The following is a 21,892-nucleotide window of genomic DNA, read 5'->3' as shown; positions in this document are numbered from 1 at the left end:
TCTCTCTTCTCCCTGTCGGCCAGATGCAGAGGACCCAGGGAAGGACTCTAAGCCCTTCCAGCAAGCAGAGGGGTGAGTCCAAGCACCCAAATGACGGTATGGACCCTAGGCTCCCACCCAGAGCCAACCTGTGCTGCACTGTGACCGAGTAAGAAGGAAAGATGTGGGCCAGGCACAGTGGCTCACATCCATTATCCCAGCACTTTGGGAGGCTGAGGCAGGCAGATCACCTAAGGTCAGGAGTTCAAGACCAACCTGGCCAATATGGTGAAACCCTGTCTCTACTAAAAAAAAAAAAATACAAAAATTAGCCAGGCAGGATAGTGGCGCCTGTAATCCCAGCTACTCAAGAGGCTGAGGCAAGAGAATCGCTTGAACCCGGGAGGCAGAAGTCCTAGTGAGCCAAGATCGCACCACTACACTCCAGCCTGGGCGACAGAGTGACTCCAACTCAAAAAAAAAAAAAAAAAAAAAGAAGAAGAAGGAAACATGTGGCCAGGCACAGTGTATATGTTTGTAATCCCAGCACTTTGGGAAGCTGAGGCAGGTGTATCGTCTTAGTTCCGAAGTTCGAGACCAGCCTGGACAATATGTCTCTACCAAAAATATCATAGAAAAAAAATTAGCTAGGTGTGGTAGCGTGCACCTGTGAGCTCAGCTACTCTGGAGACTGAGGTGGGAGGATCACTTGAGCCTGGGAGGTGGAGGTTGCAGTGAGCCAAGATAATGCTACTGCACTCCAGCCTGGGTGCCAGAGTGAGACCCAATGTCAAAAAATAAAAAAACAAAAAAAGAGAAATATGCATGAAGCCCATAGACTGGAGGGCTCTTCGTTATGGTAGCGAGGCCACCCTAACCAATGTGTCCCTGAAGGCAGCCGGCCACATATACCTAATCTCTTGGCAGCCTGCCCTGATTGTATTCAAACCAGATCCCACTTGCTCATTTGTTTAACACGTACTAAATAACAAACATGTTCCAGTTCCACCTTCCTGAGGCTCTATGAAGGTCACTGGGTTCCTACTCTTTGGTTACACATTTTCACACAGTCTTGGTGGACTCCCATGATGGCAGCTGTGTTTGTTGTACGGACAAGGGCTTGAGACCAACAGAAACTACATAAATCCTTGGGTCACCTTGAGTGTGTCATTAGCCATCTTGTGTCCAATTCTTTTTTTCCTTTTTTTTAAACATTTTTTTTTTAATTTTGATACAGGATCTTTGTTACCCAGACCTGAGTGCAGCGGCACAATCACAGCTCACTGCAGCTGTGACCTGCTGTGTTCCAGCAATCCTCCTGCCTCAGCCTCCTGAGTAGCTGGGACCAGAGGCATGCACCACCACACTTGGGTAATTTTTAAATTTTGTTGTAATGATGGAGTCTCACTGTATTGGCCAGGATGGTCTCAAATTCCTGGGCTCAAAGAGTCCTCCTTCCTCAGTCTCCCAAAGTGCTAGCATTATAGGAGTGAGCCACCACGCCCGGCCCCAACTCTTTTTATCATTTTATCTAATTCCTGCCCTGTCCACCCCAAGAGCCCTGTAGTGCTTCCTGAGTTTAGAGGCCCGTGAGTTTCCACTAGGGAGAGGGCTCCCTCAGAGATAGATAAATTGATCACAATGGCTGGGGTGGAGGCAACGAGCTAATGCTCTTCTTCTTCCACTCGAGATATCCTCTGCCCCCTCGGCCTTTTAATTTTTTCCAGTGTGCTCTGCAGTGGGGGCCCTCCCTGAGAGCCCCTGCAGCTGCAGACGACAGTTTATTTCTGCTGAACCATCACAGCTATGCCCCAGCCCCTACCCTGGAGGGGCTCCCCAGAGGCCATGGGCAGCAGCTACCCAATAGGGCTGTCTGGGAGCTGCTCCAGGGCCACAGAAATCTTGTCTCAGACTCTCAGGATATTTTGTTTTCTGTTGCATGTAAATACTGTCCTGACTACCATGTGTCCATAGACTCAGGAGTTTTTTTCAGGGGAAAAGGTAAGGAGAAGGTGGGAACGTCCTGGGTCTGCCCTTCCAGGGCTTGCCCTGGGTTAAGAGCCAGGCAGGAAGCTCTTGAGAACATTGCTCAAGAGTGGAGGGGGCCTGAGAGGCCCAGGGAGGGGTGGGAGGGGATCACCCTGTCTGCCCCCAGCCAGTTGCCCCCCACCCTCCTCAGCTTCCCTCCCATGGCCTGGAGAGGTGGGACCAGGTGTGGATGCTTGAGAGACCCCTGGTTGGAGGAAGCCACAAGTCCAGGCGCATGGGAATCTGGGCAGGGGGCAAAGAGAGCAGGAAGGGGCCATCAGCCAGGACAGGTGGTAAGGCAGGCAGGAGTGTCCCTGCTGGGAAGAGGTGGGATCAAGCACCTGGAGGGCTCTCCAGGGCAAAGGCAAACACTGAGGTCGATGCCATTCCCATAGCACCCCCACGCCCCGCCCAGCTATAAGGGGCTATGCCCCAAGCAGGGTACCCAGGCTGCAGAGGTGCCATGGGCGAGTCACGCCTGCTGCAGTGGCTGCTGCTGCTGCTGCCTACGCTCTGTGGCTCGAGCACTGGTGAGTCTCCCCCAGCCTCCCTCTCCTAGGCAGCTCCACCACTCACTGAGCACTGCTCTGTGCCAGGCATCAACCCAAGTGTGTCTTCATTTTAAAGACAAAGCAGCTGGGGCTCGGAGAGAGTCCAGAGCTTATCCAAAGTCACACAGCTTGTGGGTCCTGGAGCAGGTGGAACCCAGAGTTGTCTGCCTCCCACATGTTTAATGGCCTCGCACTCCCAGCTTAACTGGGTTTAGACATTGGGTGAAATCAGGATGCCAGGTGTGTAACCTAGATCCTGACTAAGGTTGTCCTGGCCCCGAACCACAGCTGCCTGGACCACCTCATCCGTGGCCTGTGCCCAGGGCCCTGAGTTCTGGTGCCAAAGCCTAGAGCAAGCATTGCAATGTAGAGCCCTGGGGCATTGCCTACAGAAAGTCTGGGGACATGTGGGAGCCGTGAGTACCACCAAGCATGCACAGCAGCTGGGGGTCTGAGATGAAGGGTGCTGGGTGGGGTCTGAGATGAAGGGTGCTGGGTGGGCTCTGGATGGGCAGGAGGGGAGTGGAGCCCCCATAGGGGATGGAAGAGATGGAATGGGATGAGATGAAATGAAATAGGATGAAATGGAATAGGTTGGATTCAATGGGATAGGAGGACAGAATAGATGGAGTCGGATGAATGGGATGGGATGGGATGGGATGGGATGGGATGGGATGGGATGGGATGGGATGGGATGAGATGGGATAGGATGGGATGGGATGAGATGGGATAGGATGGGATGGGATGAGATGGGATAGGATGGGATGGGATGGGTGGACAGAATGGAATGGATAAGATGGGACAAGATGGGCTGGTGGGCAGCTGTTTATGCCTTGGAGTGCTCTGTTGACCTCTGCCTGAGAGAACCTCCCGACTGGAGCTGGGAGCATGCCCTCCACTCATGTGTCCTCCACCGTGGGGCCCCCTCCCTCCCCAGGATGACCTATGCCAAGAGTGTGAGGACATCATCCACATCCTTACCAAGATGGCCAAGGAGGCCATTTTCCAGGTAATGAGGCCTAGATCCTGGATGAAGCCTGGGGCCCAAGAGATGAGGGACAGAGCAGGGAAGAGGCGAGCCCCCTAAAGGGGCCATTTCCAGGCTGAGTGGCAGGCCTGGGTGTACCTGGGAACTCCCAGCACCTCCTAGCTGGGAGCAAGTTTTGGCCATGAGCTCAACAGCACAGCCAGAGACGGTCTTTCCTGAGGGGAAGGGGCCCTACCTGTACCCAACTACTTACCTCCTTGACACTCTCGAACTCCAGTGCCCTGGGGAACTGGGGGTTGGTCTCCCCTGATGGGGCCTTATGTCCAGGGACTTGGGCGGGACAGGCCTCAGGGATACCCAGCTGACAGCCCCTCCAACCTTTCAGGACAGGATGCGGAAGTTCCTGGAGCGGGAGTGCAGCACCCTCCCCTTGAAGCTGCTCATGCCCCAGTGCAACCAAGTGCTCGACGACTACTTCCCGCTGGTCATCGACTACTTCCAGAAGCAGATTGTGAGGGCTGCAAGCTCGCCTCCCACCTGCCTCCCCACGCAGGCCCCTGTGTCCACCATGGGAGTTACACACACGTCACCCGAGACATCCGGACACACACACACACACACACACACACACACACCACACCCACACACCCCAGCCAGCCAGATACACACAAACACACACACACACACACAGAGCACCCCCGCTGGACAGACACACACACACACACACACACACACAGCACCCCCATCGGACACACACATACATACACACACACACAGCACCCCCACCGGACACACACACACAGACACACACAAAGCACACACACAGACAGCACACACACAGCACCCCACCAGACACACACACACATACACACACACACAGCACCCCCACCGGACACACACACACACACACAGACACACACACAGCACACACACACACCCCAGCCAGCCAGATACACACAAACACACACACACACACAGAGCACCCCCGCTGGACAGACACACACACACACACACACACACACAGCACCCCCATCGGACACACACATGGACACACACACAGCACACACAACACAGCACACACACAGCACCCCAGCCAGACACACACACACACACACACAGCACCCCCACCAGCCAGACACACACAGACACACACACACACAGAGCACCCCAGCTGGCCACACACACAGACACACACACACCCCACCCACAAAGGGCCCAGGAAACTAAGTGCCTTTCAGCCATGCACCCGACCATAGCCCCCAGGTTAAGGTGCATGTGGTGAGCCTGCGAGCTCGCACACCCTCACACCCTCACTCACACACATGTTTACACACTTATTCATTCTCACACATATGCTCATGCTCGTTCACACACAATCCCGGCCACCTGCCCTAAAGTCCCCACACAGCCCCGTCTCTGCCTTTTGTCCCCACATAAAGCTCTAAACCACAGCACCCCTGCTAGGCCTGCTTCCTCCCGTTCCGGTGGTCCTGGTCCCTGAGCCCTTGGGCCAGCCTGAACAGGGGAGGGCTTCCCTCCCAGACCCTAACACTCCCTCTCTGTGCTGTGCCCCAGAACTCAAAGGGCATCTGTATGCTCCTGGGTCTGTGCAAATCCTGGCAGCCAGAGCCAGAGCAGGAGCCAGGGATGTCAGACCCTCTGCCCAACCCTCTACTGGACAAGCTGGTCCTCTCCGTGCTGCCTGGAGCCCTGCAGCCGAGGCCTGGGCCTCACACACAGGTGAGGGAGGCCCCACAGCCAGTTGAGTGGGGATCCAGACGGCTAGGGCCACCTCTGAAGCCCATGGCACTGGGCCCTGGGAGAGGCAGGGATGGGAAGGGGATGGGAAGCTCCAGGTAGGGCCTAAGGGAGGAGGGAGAGAAAGGGAGGAAAAGGGAGGGGAGGAGAGCCTGGAGGACTCTTCTCCCAGCACCCAGCCTGGCCTCCATCCAATTCTCTCCCCAGGATCTCTCTGAGCAGCAATTCCCCATCCCTCTCCCTTACTGCTGGCTCTGCAGAATTCTGATCAAGCGGGTCCAGGCCATGATTCCCAAGGTGAGGCATCCAGGGCAGCGCGGAGCCCAGGAGGGTTCCCTGCAGCGCCCCTCCCAACTCACACCCCTTCAGGGCCCAGCTGGCTGCCAGAAGTTAAGAGGGGAGAGAGCCGCTTGTGTATTGCCCCCAGGGGATGTTGGGGTTCAGACTCAGGCCTGGTAGGTGTCAGGCCTACAGTTCATGGGACAAACATTAAGCCCCCACTGCATGGAGGTGCCATGCCAGGTGCCAAAGTGCAAAAAAGGACAAGACGCAGCCTTGTCTTCCAGCAGCTCACCATCTGATGGAAAGGCATCCCCAGAGGTCTCTGTAGAAAAGTTGCTTTGATTTTTCAAGAAGAATTTCCACAGAAAGATTCCCCATCCCTGCCTCAGTCCAACTTGGAGTCTTCCAGACCCACAGTGGCTGTTGCCCAGTGGCCCCACCAGCCGGGCTACCTTGCCCCACAATGGGGCCCAAATGAGGAAAGGCCCTGCCCCCTCAGCCTTCCCCAGATACGTAGGGTGGCATGAGCCATGGGCGGCTCACAGCAGCAGGTGAGGTTCCTGATTTCCCAGAGTTTATGCTGTGGTGGGGGAGTTTTCAGAACGCGGAGGATTCAAGCAGGATGAGGGATGGTCAGTGTGGGGATGATGCTGGCATGCCAGGAAGAGTCTCTGAGGGGTGACAATCAAGCTGAGACCTAGAGGACGACAAAGCCCTGATAGGCAAAGGGCTTCCCGAAGGAGCAAGCTGGGCAAGCCTGAGGAGCAGAGACTGGTGCAGCGGCCCAGGAGGCAGGCACGGCCAGGCCAGGGAGACCTTTCCAAGCCACGTTAAGAAACATCAAGGCCGGGCGCAGTAGCTCACATCTGTAATCCCAGCACTTTAGAAGGCTGAGGCAGGTGGCTCACTTGAGCCCAGGAGTTCGAGACCAGCCTGGGAAACATGGTGAAACCCTGTCTTTACTAAAAATACAAAAATTAGCCAGGCGAAGTGGCTCATGCCTATAATCCCAACACTTTGGGAAGTGGAGGTGGGCGGATCACCTGAGGTCAGGGGTTCGAGACCAGCCTGACCAACATGGAAAAACCCCATCTCTACTAAAAATACAAAATTAGCTGGGCGTGATGACGCATGCTTGTAATCCCAGCTACTCTGGAGGCCGAGGCAGGAGAATCGCTTGAACCCGGGAGGTGGAGGTTGCGGTGAGCCGAGATCGTGCCATTGCACTCTAGCCTGGGCAACAAGAGCGAAATTCCGTTTAAAAAAAAAATTATTAAAAAATAGAAAAATTAGCTGGGTGTCGTAGCACATGCCTGTAGTCCCAGCTACTCGGGAGGCTGAGGCAGGAGAATCACTTGAACCTGGGAGGCGGAGGTTGCAGTGAGCCAAGATCGAACCACTGCCCTCCAGCCTGGGTGATAGAGCAAGTCAAAGGAAGGAAAGAAGGAAAGGAGGGAGGGAGGGAGGAAAGGAAGGAAGACCACTGCAGAGATCACAGTAACAGGTGATGTGACAGGAACAGAGCTGAAGGCTGGCCTAGGGACGAGTTTGGGAGGTGGGCTTACTACACTTGGGCATGGATGGGCCTGGAGCATGAGGACGAGGGGGAGCTCCACAGTGACTTTTACAGACCAGCCAGAGCAATCAGCCTTCTGTAATGCCAGCAGCTGAGATGGAGAGACTCAACAAGAAACAGGTTTGAGCAGAAAAACAGAGAGCTCCCTCCTGGCCATGCTGAATTTGAGATGCCTGTGGGAAGCGCAGGAGAGGAGAGTGAGGCAGGCAGCTGAATCTCAAGCCTTGGGGGAAGGTTAGGTCCAGCGGATCAGTTTGAGAGTCACTAGCTGTGGGCCAGAGCCTTTGGAGCCAGGCATAGATCCGAAGCTGGCTCCTACATTCAGTGACTCGGGTGAGTCCCCTGCATCCCCTGGACTCTTCAATCCCCAGTGTCATTTGTTTACAGCCTTGCCCTCCCTTCTAGAAGAGAATGAGGGAACGTGTAGGAAGTGCCTAGCTGAGTGCTGGGCAGAAAGTGGAGGCTGCCAAGTGAAGGCCCCATGCTGGCCTCTCTCCGCACCCTCCCCAGGATATGCTTGCTGTGGCAGTGGCCCAGGTGTGCCGCGTGGTACCCCTGGTGGCGGGCGGCATCTGCCAGTGTCTGGCAGAGCGCTACACCGTCATCCTGCTTGACATGCTTCTGGGCCGCATGCTGCCCCAGCTGGTGTGCAGCCTTATCCTCCGGTGCTCCCTGAATGACAGCGCTGCCCCAGGTGAGCCCACTGCCCGTTCCTTAGCCCAATGCCCGCTCTCCTCCTCCCTGTCCCTGCCCCTGCATGACCCTCTCCCTGTCTGGTCCCACTGCAATGCACCAAGGAGGACAGAAACCAAACACCTCTGCAGGGTGGTCTTGCCTGCTTCCCCCTAACCCTTGCCTCTCTAGGGTCACCAACAGGAGAATGGCTGCTGCAAGACTTCGAGTGCCAGCTCTGCATGGCTGTGACCACCCAGGCCGGGAACAGCAGCGAGCAGGCCATGCCACAGGCAATGCTCCAGACCTGCCTTGACTCCTGGCTGGACAGGGAAAAGGTACGGGGCAGGCACACGGGGACTTGTGGTCAGGGCCTGTTCAAGGTGGAAGGCTGAGCCTGAGAAGGACTTCGCAGCCAGAGACACATAGGATGGGCCGGACTGGAGCACAGGCAGGCAGACAGGATGTGGGGCACACAACGGTGGGACTGTAACTTAGGGCAGAGCCTGCTAAGGATCAGGGGTCGCCTCTGGACAAAGGGCTATGGGCTCCAGAGGACCAGGAGGCCCCCTTCACGGGCTGAGTAAGCGACAGGCGAGCCTTCAGAGGCCCAGCTATCTACCAGGACATGAGTAATGCCAGGGCCAGCTGGAGCCAGGAAAGGGACTGGCCTTCTCTCCGGAGTCCTGATCTCATTACTGCCCCTGCCCTCCTCAAGATGTGACTCACCAGGACAAACCCATCTGCAAAAGGAGAGGGCTGGGCTTGAAGGTCCTAGGGCCACTGACAATACCCAATGACAGGAAATTCCCTTCTTTTTTTTTTTTCTGAGAAGGCGTTTCGCTCTTGTCCCCCAGGCTGGAGTGCAATGGCATGATCTTGGTTCACTGCAGCCTCTGCCTCCTGGGTTCTCTTGCCTCAGCCACTCGGCGATTCTTTTGCCTCAGCCTCTTGAATAGCTGGGATTACAGGCATGCGCCACCCCGCCTGGCTAATTTTTGTATTTTTAGTAGAGAGAAGGTTTCACCATGTTGGTCAGACTGGTCTCGAACTCCTAACCTCAGGTGATCCACCCGCCTCAGCCTCCCAAAGTGCTGGGATTAGAGGTGTGAGCCACCACACCTGGCCAGGAAATTCCCTTCTTAAATGGAGATGCTGTCCTGAGGCAAGCCAGCTGATGCTCTTCCCAAGGAGGTGGCTGTCCGCACAGTACTCCCTGCTCAGCAAATCCCAAGCCTCCTCACTGCCCATCACATCTGGTCTCAAGGATCAGATAAATATTAAGGTTCCTCCTAGAACGAAAATGGAGCTGGAGGGGAGGGAAGTGGCTGGGATTCCATCTCTCTGCCTGAGTTCTGTTTTTGTTTTTGTTTTTGAGGCAGAGTCTTGTTCTGTCACCCAGGCTGGAGTGCAGTGGCACAATCTCGGCTCACTGCAACCTCTGCCTCCCAGGTTCAAGTGATTCTCCTGCCTCAGCCTCCAGAGTAGCCAAGATTACAGGCATGCACCATCACGCCCTGCTAATTTTTGTATTTTTAATAGTGACGGGTTTTCACCATGTTGGTCAGGCTGGTCTCGAACTTTTGACCTCGTGATCCGCCAACCTCAGCCTCCCAAAGTGCTGGGATTACAGGCGTGGGCCACCCGGCCTAGCCTCTGCCTGAGTTTGAAGACCCTCTGTCTCCAGTGTCGCTTGCTTTTCTGTTGGAAGCCCTCCATTTCAGCTGGCTCTGGTTTGTTAAGGATTTTAACTGCAGCCAGAGCTGTTCAGTGAGGGCTGGTGGAAGAGTCAGGAGGGAGCCCTAGAGTGACCCAGAGACGTGGAGAGGCCAGGACCACACAACAGGGATGTCCTGCAAAGGGCCCGGGTCCCCTCCACTGCTGTGTCTCTCCTTCTTCAGTGCAACCAATTTGTGGAGCAGCACACACCCCAGCTGCTGACCCTGGTGTCCAGAGGCTGGGATGCCCACACCACCTGCCAGGTACACCCACCCTCCCGGCTGGTCCTAGGACTTCCCTTGGCTCCCAGAGACCCCGACCGCTGGGTCTGTGATCCTCAGAGGCCCCACTCCCCTGGGTCCAATGTGGCCCCACGTCCACAGGCCAGGGTACGGGAGGCACCCTTCACTTTCCATGTAGAAAAGTCACTACAGCATAGAAAGGGGGATGGAAAGGGAGGGACGGCCCGAGGAGTGTGGCTGGATGTCCATTATGGGATGGGCTGTGCTCCCTGGCCAGTGTGTGCTGGTGGGGTGGGATACAAAGTGGGTATTCTGGAGTGAACATCTCACCTCCTCAGGCTCTAAGTCGCAATGTCTGTGGCTCAGGGAGTGGCCCGAGGGGTCTGCGGAGTCACACAGGGAGCGCCCGCTAGGTGGCGGGTGGAGTGAGTGCTGTTCTTTCCCAGAGGAGCTGGACGTGGGGAGCTAAGGGGGCCAAGGTCTCAGCCCTGACACTGTCCCTATGACAGGCCGTCGGGGTGTGTGGGACCATGTCCAGTCCCCTCCAGTGTATCCACAGCCCTGACCTCTGATGAGAACTCAGCCGGCCAGGTGAGTCCAGGCTCCCAGCTGCGGGGAGGGAAGGGGGCAGATCCTGACCATCAGGGTATGGGGGGCCCGTCTGCTCGCCAAGCAGGAAGAGGCAGCCACTCCTGCCGGCTGCTCCGTCCTCCCTCTCACCACACAGCTGGAGGCTCCTGAGGGCTTCTGGCCCAACATCAGGAAAATGCCCTTTCCAGGACCCTGAGCACTCCCCTCTGCTAGAACCCCAGTCACCGAGCGCCCAGCCCCAGCTCCCCGGCCCCTGTCCCAGGCCTACCCCTCAGAGCTTGCCCCCAGGACTCACTGACCCCCATGGTTCAATATATTCCGGCCAAGGCCAAGCTTTCCTGGGGCTCAGAGGAAATCATACTTTGCTACACAAAGCTGTCTCCCCTCAGATGCCAGGAAGGCCGAGATCATCTAACTCCACCCTCCTGAGACACTTTCTCTCCCTACTGCTGGGTTCTAAGTCAGAGGAGAATCTTAGGATGGAGGGATGGAGGGGGCCCAGATGCAGCCTCTGTGAGCAGGTGCCTGGGAGCTGGGAAATGACCCTGAGAGGGCAGGACACAGCAACCAGGGCTCAAGGTGACCTTGAGAGCAAGCTTGATCCACTTTACAATTCTGCTTAAAGCCAGCTCCTAACATGGTGGTCATTTATTCATTTGTTCCCTCACTTTGAAAAACATAAGGCCAGAGCCAGGCGCGGTAGCTCACACCTATAATCCCAGCACTTTGGGAAGCCAAGGCAGGCAGATCAGCTAAGGTCGGGAGTTCGAGACCAGCCTGATCAACATGGAGAAACCCCATCTCTACTAAAAATGCAAAATTAGCGGGGAATGGTGGCACATGCCTGTAATCTCAGCTGCTTGGGAGGCTGAGGCAGGAGAATCGCTTGAATCCAGGAGGCAGAGGTTGCAGTGAGCCGAGATCTCACCACTGTACTCCAACCTGGGCAACAAGAGCAAAACTCCATCTTTTTTTGAAGCCCAGGCCTCCGTAGTGGCTCACACCTGTAATCCCAGCACTTGGGAGGCCAAGGTGGGTGAATCATAGGTCAGAGTTTGAGACCAGCCTGACCAACCTGGAGAAACACTGTCTCTATTAAAAATACAAAATTAGCGGGGCATGGTGGCACATGCTTATAATCCCAGCTACTCGGGAGGCTGAGGCAAAAAAAAAAATTAGTATCTGTGGCCAGGCCACATCCTAGGGGCCAGGGCTATGGCTGCGGATGAAAGGCTGGGAGCTCTGCCCTCCTGGAGCTCACAGCCAAGTCCACTTCTTCCATCTGAGGCGGGAGGGCCAGCCCTGCTCCTGAAACCCTGAATCACGAGCCCCTGTGGGAGGCAGTGGGGAGGGGAGGTCCTCTCCAACTCAGACCTGTTTAATGTGTCCTTGCCCCACTGATGACAGCTGGGGGCCCAGGGGTAGGGAGTCACCCAGAACCAGGGCAGTCAGTCACCTTTCCTCAGCTCCCAGGGGTCCCAGCCTTCCTTGCTGAAACAGCAAGACCAATGGGTTGGTAAGGGAGGCCTGGGCTTCAAACCCAACTCTGCTATCACCTGGCAGTAGGTCCCCAGGCAGGACACACACAGCCCCTCTCACGCCCTCATCCTCTTCAGCTGCAAAGGAGGAGCCTAGTGACAGGGGCTCTGGGACCATGGTGACCAGGCTCTTCCCCCTGCTTCCTGGCCAGCTGCCATGCTGAAAAGAAGCCTCAGCTCCCACATCGTCCTCCCCGTTGCTCTTCCTCCAGAGTCACTACCACTGGTGGACCACGGGCCCCAGCTGTGTATTGGCCTTGTCTGTTTCAGCTCAACCACAGCCAGACACCAGAGCCACTTCTGTCCTCTCTGGTGTGAGGCACAGTGAGGGCAGCATCTGGAGAGCTCTGCAGCCTCCACGCCTACCACGGCCTCCCAGGGCTGGGCTCAGGAGAAACCAGCCACCGCTCCACAGGAAACACTGCCCCCACCACCCGCCTCACACCCACCCCCATGCACTCAAAGACTGGCTTGTACAGTTATTTGCAATTCTAAATTCAGAAGAATAAAAAATGGGAACATACAGAACTCTAAAAGATAGACACCAGAAACCCTTCAGTTAAGTTTTTCAAAAAATCAGGAACTCCCCAGTGTGGTCCAGGGTGGACACGGCACGCTCTAGCATGATGGATGGCGACCGGGCAAGCTTTTTCCCTCGAGATGCTCTGCTGCTTGAGAGCTTTCCCTTTGTTAAGATATAAAAAGGGGGTTTCTTTTTGTCTTTCTGTAAGGTGGACTTCCAGCTTTTGATTGAAAGTCCAAGGGCAATACTGTTTCTGCTATGATTTATCTGCTCTAAGCGCCGCTGGGCGTGTGCATGCTAAGAACCCATTCCTGTGTAATACAAACCTGCACCAATGCTAATAAAGTCCTATTCTCTTGTACAAAAAAGAAAAAGACACCGTCCTTTAAAGTGCTGCAGTATGGCCAGGCACCGTGGCTCACGCCTGTAATCCCAGTACTTTGGGAGGCCAACGCAAGAGGATCACTTGAGGTCAGGAATTAAAGACCAGCCTGAGCAACATGGTGAAACCCTGTCTCTACAAAAAATGCAAAAAATTAGCCAAGCATTGTTGTGCATGCCTATAATCCCAGCTACTCAAAAGGCTGAGGCGGGAGAATTGCTTGAACCTAGGAGGGGAGGTTGCAGTGAGATGAGATCACACCACTGCGCTCCAGCCTGGGCAACAGGGCAAGACTTTATCTCAGTAAATAAATAAATAAAGAAGTTCTGAAATCACACCACTGTACTCCAGCCTGGGCAATAGAGCAATACTCTATCTCAGTGAATGAATGAATGAATGAATGAATGAATGAATGAAGTGCTGGCTAGTCACAGTGGCTCATGCCTGTAATCCCAGCACTTTGGGAGGCCAAGGCAGGGGGATCACAAGGTCAGCAGTTCAAGACCAGCCTGGCCAACACAGTGAAACCCCATCTCTACTAAAAATACAAAAATTAGCCAGGCGTGGTGGTAGGTGACTGTAGTTCCAGCTACTTAGGAGGCTAAGGCAAGAGAATCGCTTGAATCTGGGAGGGGTGGAGGTTGCAGTGAGCCAAGATCGTGCCACTGCACTGCACTGCAGCCGGGGTGACACAGCAAGACTCTTCCTTAAAAAAAAAAAAAAAGAAGTGCTGCAGTAGCTGTGGCCTCACCCTGAAGTCAGCAGGCCACAGCCTGCCTCACTCTCCCGTGGCAGAGAAGTGGATGTCCACAGCTCCTCTCCCTCACAAGTGCTCCCCGCCTGCCCTCCAGCTACTGCTCTCTCCTCCCAGTCTCTACTCACTCGGATGAGGTGAGGTCGTAAGGACACCAAAAACCTAAAAATAAACAAAAAGCTAAATAAGCCTTAGCCTTAAGGACTGCAATGCCTGCAAGTATCCCTTTATTTGTAAAAGAACTTTTGTCATATTTTCTTATTATAAAAGAAATACATTGGGGCGCAGTGGCTCACGCTTGTAATCCCAGCACTTTGGGAGGCCAAGGTGGGTGAATCGTCTGAAGTCAGGAGTTCAAGACCAGCCTGACCAACATGGAGCAACCCTGTCTCTATTAAAAATACAAAATTAGCAGGGTGTGGTGGTGCATGCCTGTAATCCCAGCTACTCGGGAGGCTGAGGCAAGAGGCTTGAACTGGAGAGGTAGGGGTGGCATTGAGCTGAGATTGCGCCATTGCAGTTTAGCCTGGGCAACAAGAGTAAAACTGTATCCAAAGGAGAGGGGAGGGGAGGGGAGGGGAGGGGGGGAGGGGAGGAGGAAAGAAAAGAAAGAAGAAAGAGAAAGAAAAAGAGAGAGAAAGAAAGATTTCCACTCTTTTTGTCTGTAGCGTCTTTCTTTCTTTCTCTTTCCATTCCTTCCTTCCTTCCTTCCCTTCTCTCCTTCTCTCCTTCTCTCTTTCTTTCTTTCCCTTTCTCAATCCCTCCAAGCCCGGGAGAGAGGTATTGCTGGATGTGTATTTTGACACTGAGCTTGGGGCTTTTTCAGTCCTCTCCCCGCACTCTCTGGCTCTACACACCTCCACCATTCAAGCACCAGCAAAAGCTGTCTATGCATTCTGCTCTTGGGCTACGGATGAGATACTCAAGTCATTGGCTCCTGGATTTTAACTTTTAAGTAGATGTTTGTAAACTATAGCTAACTACCGTCTTTTTTTATTATTATTATTATTATTCCTAACATATTCTATCATACACCTGTCTTTTTTGTTTCTTTGCTTTTGAGATGGAGTCTCACTGTGTCTCCTAGGCTGGAGTGTATGCAGTGCAGTGGCACAATCTCAGCTTACTGCAACCTCCGCGTCCCTGGTTCAGATGATTCTCCTCCCTCAGCTGCCCAAGTAGCTGGGAATTCAGGGGTGTGCCACCACACCTGGCTAATTTTTGTATTTTTAGTAGAGACGGGGTTTCACCATGTTGGTCAGGCTGGTCTCGAACTCCTGACTTCATGATCCGCCCACCTCAGCCCCACAAAGTGCTGGGATTACAGGCTTGAACCACCGCACCCAGCCTGCTAACTACTGTCTTTAAAGCCATTGTTTCAATTACAAAATGCAACTCTCTGAGGAAAAGGGTGTTTTAAATTTTAAAAAATAAAAATAAAAGGCCGGCGCGGTGGCTCAAGCCTGTAATCCCAGCACTTTGGGAAGCCGGGGCAGGCGAAACATGGCGAAATCCCGTCTCTACTAAAAATACAAAAAATTAGCTGGACATGGTGGCAGGCACCTGTAATCCCAGCTATTCAGGAGGCTGAGGCAGGATTCTCGCTTGAACCCAGGAGGTGGAGGTTGCAGTGAGCCGAGATCGCACCACTGCACTCCAGCTGGGGAGAGAGTGAGATACTCTGTCTAAAAAATAATAATAAATAAATAATAAATTAAAAAGCTTGAGGCCAGGCGCGGTGGCTCAAGCCTGTAATCCCCGCACTTTGGGAGGCCGAGGCGGGTGGATCACGAGGTCAAGAGATCGAGACCATCCTGGTCAACATGGTGAAACCCCGTCTCTACTAAAAATACAAAAAATTAGCTGGGCATAGTGGCGCGTGCCTGTAATCCCAGCGACTCAGGAGGCTGGGGCAGGAGAATTGCCTGAACCCAGGAGGCGGAGGTTGCAGTGAGCCGAGATCACGCCATTGCACTCCAGCCTGGGTAACAAGAGCGAAACTCCATCCCAAAAAAAAAAAAAAAAAAAAAAAAAAGCTTGATTGGAACAATGAAAAGCCAATATTTGAAGAAGGGGAGGCATTAATAGTTTATCCCAAAAATAAGAGTAGTAATGAGTGCCTGAGAATGAAAAAGAAGGCTTTACTCAAAAGGAGGTCAAGAGTTGACAGACTTTGGGAGGCTGAGGTGGGTGATCACTTGAGCCCAGGAGTTCAAGACTAGCCTGGGCAACATGGCAAAACTCTATCTCTATAAAAAATAAAAAAAAACTTGGCCAGGCACGGTAGCTCACACTTGTAATCCCAGCACTTCGGGAGGCCGAGGTGGGCAGATCACGAGGTCAGCAGATCGAGACCATCCTGGCTAACATGGTGACACCCCATCTCTACTAAAAATACAAAAATTAGCTAGGCATGGTGGTAGGCACCTGTAATCCCAGCTACTTGGGAGGCTGAGCCAGGAGAATCACTTGAACCTGGGAGGCGGAGGTTGCAGAGAACTGAGATCAGCCTGATCAACATGGTGAAACCCCGTTATCTACTAAAAAACATATATATATACAACATTAGGGCCGGGCATGATGGCTTATGCCTGTAATCCCAGCATTTTGGGAGGCCAAGGCAGACAGATCGCAAAGTCAAGAATTTGAGACCAGCCTAGCCAACATGATAAAACCCTGTCTCTACTAAAAATACAAGCATTAGCCAGGAGTGGTGGCAGGCGCCTGTAATCCCAGCTACTCAGGAGGCTGAGGCAGGAGAATCACTTGAACGCAGGAGGCGGAGGCTGCAGTAAGCCAAGACTGTGCCACTGCACTCCAGCCTGGGTGACAAGAGCAAGACTTCATCTCAAAAAAAAAAAAAAAAATACAAAATCAGCCACATGTGGTGGCACACGCCTGTATTCCCAGCTACTCAGGCAGCTGAGGCAGGAGAATCACTTGAACACAGGAGACAAGAGGTTGTGGGGAGCCAAAATCACACCACTGCACTCCAGCCTGGGCAACAAGAGCAACACTCTATCTCAAAGAAAAAAAAAATGATACAAAAATTAGCTGGGCGTGGTGGCGTGTATCTGTGGTCCTAGCTATTCAGGAGGATGAGGTGGGAGGATCACTTGAATCCGGGTGGTCAAGTCGGCAGTGAGCCATGATGATACCACTGTCCCTGGGTGACAGAGAGAGATCCTATCTCAAAATTAATTGATTAATTAATTAATTTTTAAAAAGAGTTGACTGGCTGGTAGGGGGACAAAAATTGGCAGGAGGTGGCTACACTTGAGACTCCAAGGGTCCCTGAGAAGTGTCCAACATCCTGTACCCCTGCCCTTAGAAGTCCCAGGAGGGATTATAGCCCAAGAGGAGGGAACTTATTCTTCACTTTCCAGGGTGTGGGCTTCTAAGAGAAGCCTTCCTCTCACAGGACATCAGAAAGGGTGAGGATGGAGCTAGGCAGCCGGCCTGTCCCCAGCATGATGTGGCTACAGAAGAGCAACTGCAACCCATGGACTTAGAAGCAGGCAGAATTGGCTCTGAACAAGATGGTGCACCCATAAGAGCCCATGGTTGGGCATGAATCTGTGGCAGATTTAGTGGATCTTGAGATGAGCAGAAATCAGACATGTAGCAATGATGGCACAAGAAGATGACAATCAGGCAAGACGAAAGACACGCAGGGAGACCAGGAGGGCCAGGGAACACTTGGTACCCCATGCTTCTGCTCACCACAGGGCAATCTGTAAATATTCCCAGGGAAAGGGGAAGTAGGAGTCAGTGGTTAGTCAGCCAAGAGAGGCTGAGTATTAAGAAGGGAATGAGTTACTCTGAAATGGAAATAATATGTTTTGAAGGCTCACGAGCCAAAATGAGTTCAGTTATAGAGAAATAAAGACAGTTACATTATGTCCCCCTAATAAATAACTGAAATTTTTTAATCTATGACATAATCATTATTAACATGTTATTATCTATAATTCCAAAGCTTTCTGTACACATATACAAAAACAGATATGGCAGATCTCCAAAAACAGAAACATCCTATACATGCTGCTTTGTAACCTGTGGTGTTCATTTAACAGTAACCTTTTTGGGTCAACAAAGGTAAGTGTCTACTAGCATTGCTAATCGTCACATGACAGCTCTGTCTCCCAGGCTAGAGTGCGGTAGTGTGATCACGGCTCACGGTAGCCTGGAACTCCGGGGTTCAAGCAATCCTCCTGCCTCTGCCTCCTTAAGTGCTAGGACCACAGGCATCAGATACCATGGCTGGCCCTTACTTTCTTTAAACAACTCTTATCAATGATTTGTGAAGAATAAAAATCTTTGCACTTACATCTTTGTTTGTCTATCTTCTTAGAATCAATTCCAAGACATGAAATTTGGGGGATACCTTTACTTTTAACAGAGGCTGGATTACCAATCTGGGCCTCTGTGCCAGCCATACCAATTTCTATCCCAACAGAAAACAAGTGCCTCTTTCCATTCTCACCAAACTGGAGTATTAACAATCTTTCAATCGTTGCTACAAGAAATATATATATATATATTTGTTTTTGTTTTTGTTTTTGTTTTGAGACAGAGTTTCACTCTTGTTACCCAGGCTGGAGTGCAATGGCGCGATCTCGGCTCACCGCAATCTCCGCCTCCTGGGTTCAGGCAATTCTCCTGCCTCAGTCTCCTGAGTAGCTGGGATTACAGGCACGCACCACCATGCCCAGCTAATGTTTTGTATTTTTAGTAGAGACGGGCTTTCACCATGTTGACCAGGATGGTCTCGATCTCTTGACCTCGTGATCCACCCGCCTCGGCCTCCCAAAGTGCTGGGATTACAGGCTTGAGCCACCGCGCCCGGCCTGTTTTTGTTTTTTTTGAGAGGGAGTCTCACTCTGTCACCCAGGCTGGAGTGCAATGGCAATATCTCAGCTCACTGCAACCTCTGCCCCCCAGGTTCAAACAATTCTCCTGCCTCAGCCTCCAGAGTAGCTGGGACTACAGGCATGCACTACCACACCTGGCTAATTTTTGGTTTTTTAGTAGAGATGTGGTTTCACCATGTTGGCCAGGCTGGTCTCGAACTGCTGACCTCAGATGATCCACTGGCCTTGGCCCACTAAAGTGCTGGGATCACAGGTGTGAGCCACCTCGCCCAGCCTATCCAAAATATTTGTTTTGTTTTGGTTTTGTTCCTTTTTTTCTTTCTGCTAATCCAAAATATTTTTCAATGATGTCTCATGATGGTTGTTCTAATCTGCATTTCTTTGTCTTTTTCTTTGAGACAGACTCCAGCTCTGTCTCCAGGCTGGAGTGCAGTGGCATGATCTCAGCCCACTGCAACCTTCGCCTCATGGGTTCAAGCGTTTCACCTGCCTCAGCCTCCTGAATAGCTGGGAATACAGGCATGCACCACCACACACAGGTAATTTTTTGTATTTTTAGTAAAGACCGGGTTTCACCATGTTGGCCAGGATGGTCTCAATCTCCTGACCTCGTGATCCATCTACCTTGGCTGGGATTACAGGTGTGAGCCACCACACCCAGCCATGCATTTCGTTAGTTACCAAATAAATACCTTTTCACATATTTACCAGCCGTTTGTATTTCATCTTTTGTGAGATGCCTGCTTGGGATTTTTGCCCAATTTTCTGTTTAGATTTCTTTTTCTTATTGTTTTGCCAGTAAAAATAAACTAAGGGCCAGGCGCAGTGGCTAACACCTACAATCCCAGCACTTTGGGAGGCTGAGGTGGGTGGATCACGAGGTCAGGAGATTGAGACCATCCTGGCTAACACAGTGAAACCCCATCTCTACAAAAAAAAAAATACAAAAATTAGCCGGGTATGGTGGCACATGCCTGTAGTCCCAGCTACTTGGGAGGCTGAGGCAGGAGAATCACTTGAACCTGGGAGGTAGAGGTTGCAGTGAGCCAAGATCACACCACTGCACTCTAGTCTGGGTGACAGAGCGAGACTGTCTCTTTAATTGAAAATTAAAATTAAAAACTAGGTATACTCATTTATTTACTTTCCTATACATTGCAAATTTTTCTCTAACATGTATCTGAGGTATTTTTTCCATGTCTATCTTTTCCTCTGTGACTTCTGGCTGTAGGGTCATGCTAAGAAAAATGAATTGAATTTCACTTCTTCCACATGTGTGGCTCACACTCTGGCCAGGGCTTGAGGTCTCCAAAAGACGAAGGTCACGCTGGGATTGGCTGTGAAGACATGCAGGCCAGGCCCCCAGCCCAGACAGCAGTGGTGGAAGCAAGCCATGTGCCACCCACAAAGGACCTCGAGATCACACAGGATATGACAGTCAGCTCCAAGAAATAGTCCCCAAACTTTTAAGTGACAATACCTCTTTTCACCATCTTGGATGCGTATAGAGAAAATCATTTGTGCAAGAGGACAACACAGAGAACAGGTTAAATACTAAAGCATCTGCTCAAAAAAATATGGGTGATTGACTTTCAAGTGCCAAGCTTTTCCCTAGGAGTAGGGACAAAAGTTTCTATCTATCCTTTGTAACTTGAGAGTTTAGTTGGGAAAATAGGCCTTAACCAAAAAAATCACAGAAAAAAAAAAAATTCTTCAGGTGCAATAAGGGCTATCAATTAGAGATATACAGGGTATCATGGGTATGAAGGTCAGGGAGGAGAAGGAATTAAAAGGGAAAGAACGAGCAGCCCTCACAGAGGAAGCAGATGGTACAGAGGCCTCATGTCATGTGGCACATCTGAGCAATAGAATGAAGCTCAGTGAGCCTGGGATCAAGAACAAGCAGGGGCCAGGCATGGTGGCTCATGCCTGTAATTCCAGTACTTTAGGTGGCCGAGGCAGGCACATCACTTGAGCTCACAAGTTTGAATACACCCTAGGCAACATGGTGAAACCCCATCTCTACAAAAAAGGTTTTAAAAATGAGCCCAGTGTGGTGGTGAAAGCCCATGGGCCCAGATACTCAGGAGGCTGAGGTGGGAGGATGGCTGGAGCCTAGGAGGCGGAGGTTGCAGTGAGCCAAGATGGTGCCACTACCCTCCAGCCTGGGCAGCAGTGCTAGACCCTGTCTCAAACAAACAAAAAAAGTAGAAACTTCCTGAGAAATTAGAGGCTAGCAGCTGAGGATTTCAGTCATCATCCTAAGAGCCAATGAAGTGTCTCTAAGGGTGAGATCAGAGTATGGGGGAGAAATGACTCAGGTTTGTGTTTTAAAAGATTACTCTAGCTAAAGCGTGGATAAACTGGGGGTAGGCGGCGAGGAAACGTGGAGAGGCCTATTGAGACCACTGCAAACAGAAACTGGCAATAGCTTAGACTAAAATGATAGTGGCAAAGGCCTGTGCAGAAGTTTGATACATCTTGGACAATGTCCACGGACTATTGTAAACTTAATCAGAGCGACTCCAACTGAAGCTGCTATCCCAAATGTAGTATCTTTTTCTTTTCTTTTTTGAGACAATGTCTCAGTCTGTCACCCAGAGCTCAAACTCAGCCCCCTGCAGCCTTGACTCAAGTGATCCTCCTGCCTCAGTCTCCCATGTAGCTGGGACCACAGGTGCATGCCACCATGCCTGGCTAAATTTTTTTGTAGGGATGGGGTCTCACTTTGTTGCTCAAGCTGGTCTCAAACTCCTGGGCTCAAGCAATCCTCTTGCCTTGACTTCCCAAACTTCTGGGATTGCATCTGTAAGCTACCATGCCCGGGGCCAGATGTAGCATCTTTACGGATACAGAACAGCTCCTGGCACCTGGTATGCAGCTACCAAGTTAGGATCAAACCCCTCCACACCAATTTATAAGGATCACCACAAGTAGTTTGCTTTTACCTGGCAGGGCCAACAATATACCTTCATTGTGTTACCTCAGGACTGTGTCAGTTCTGCTCTAGTCTAGCATAATCGGTTCACAAAGATCTGGATCATCTTAACAATCCACACAGTATCACACTATTCCACTACAGTGATGACACTATGCTGTTAGATCTGATGAGGAGAAAGTACCAAGTGCTTTAGGTGTCTCAGTAAGACAAATCAGAAGTTGGGAGTTACACCCAAAAACAATGCAGGGCCTGCCACCTCAGAGACACTTCTGGGAAGTCAATAGTGTAGGGTTATCTCAAAATATCCTCTCCAAGGTAAGACAGGTGGCTGTACCCTATACCACCTAACACACACACACACAGGCACAATGTTTGATAGGTTTTTCTTGGCTTTTGGAGACAACATATACATTTGAGCAGCATGGGCACCCAGTAGAGAGGGGACCTGGCACTCTTTCCTCCCTGGACAGTTTTGTAGCAGAGGCCTCCAGGAA

At 52.0% G+C, this 21,892-nt stretch overlaps 1 protein-coding gene across 4 annotated transcripts; it reads left to right on the top strand.

Moving 5' to 3' along the window:
* The first annotated feature begins 2,407 nt into the window (after nt 1-2,407).
* SFTPB (surfactant protein B) lies at nt 2,408-12,809 on the top strand. Of its 4 annotated transcripts, none has more exons than XM_032243562.1 (11): nt 2,408-2,537; nt 2,847-2,974; nt 3,496-3,567; nt 3,932-4,057; nt 5,122-5,286; nt 5,512-5,601; nt 7,673-7,856; nt 8,027-8,172; nt 9,736-9,816; nt 10,305-10,386; nt 12,195-12,809. In XM_032243562.1, exons 1-10 carry the CDS (start codon nt 2,435-2,437, stop codon nt 10,365-10,367), a joined length of 1,158 nt encoding a protein of 385 aa, XP_032099453.1. In that variant the 5' UTR covers nt 2,408-2,434; the 3' UTR covers nt 10,368-10,386; nt 12,195-12,809. The 4 variants fall into 4 exon arrangements, with proteins under 4 accessions (XP_032099453.1, XP_032099452.1, XP_032099451.1 ...); XM_032243561.1 differs by having other exon boundaries at nt 12,137-12,809; XM_032243560.1 differs by having other exon boundaries at nt 12,003-12,809.
* The last annotated feature ends 9,083 nt before the right edge of the window (nt 12,810-21,892 follow it).

Source organism: Sapajus apella, unplaced genomic scaffold (assembly GCF_009761245.1).
Source record: "Sapajus apella isolate SASKATOON/1434 unplaced genomic scaffold, GSC_monkey_1.0 scaffold52, whole genome shotgun sequence".
NCBI lineage: Eukaryota > Metazoa > Chordata > Mammalia > Primates > Cebidae > Sapajus > Sapajus apella.
This window is presented reverse-complemented; position numbering and strand designations above follow the sequence as displayed.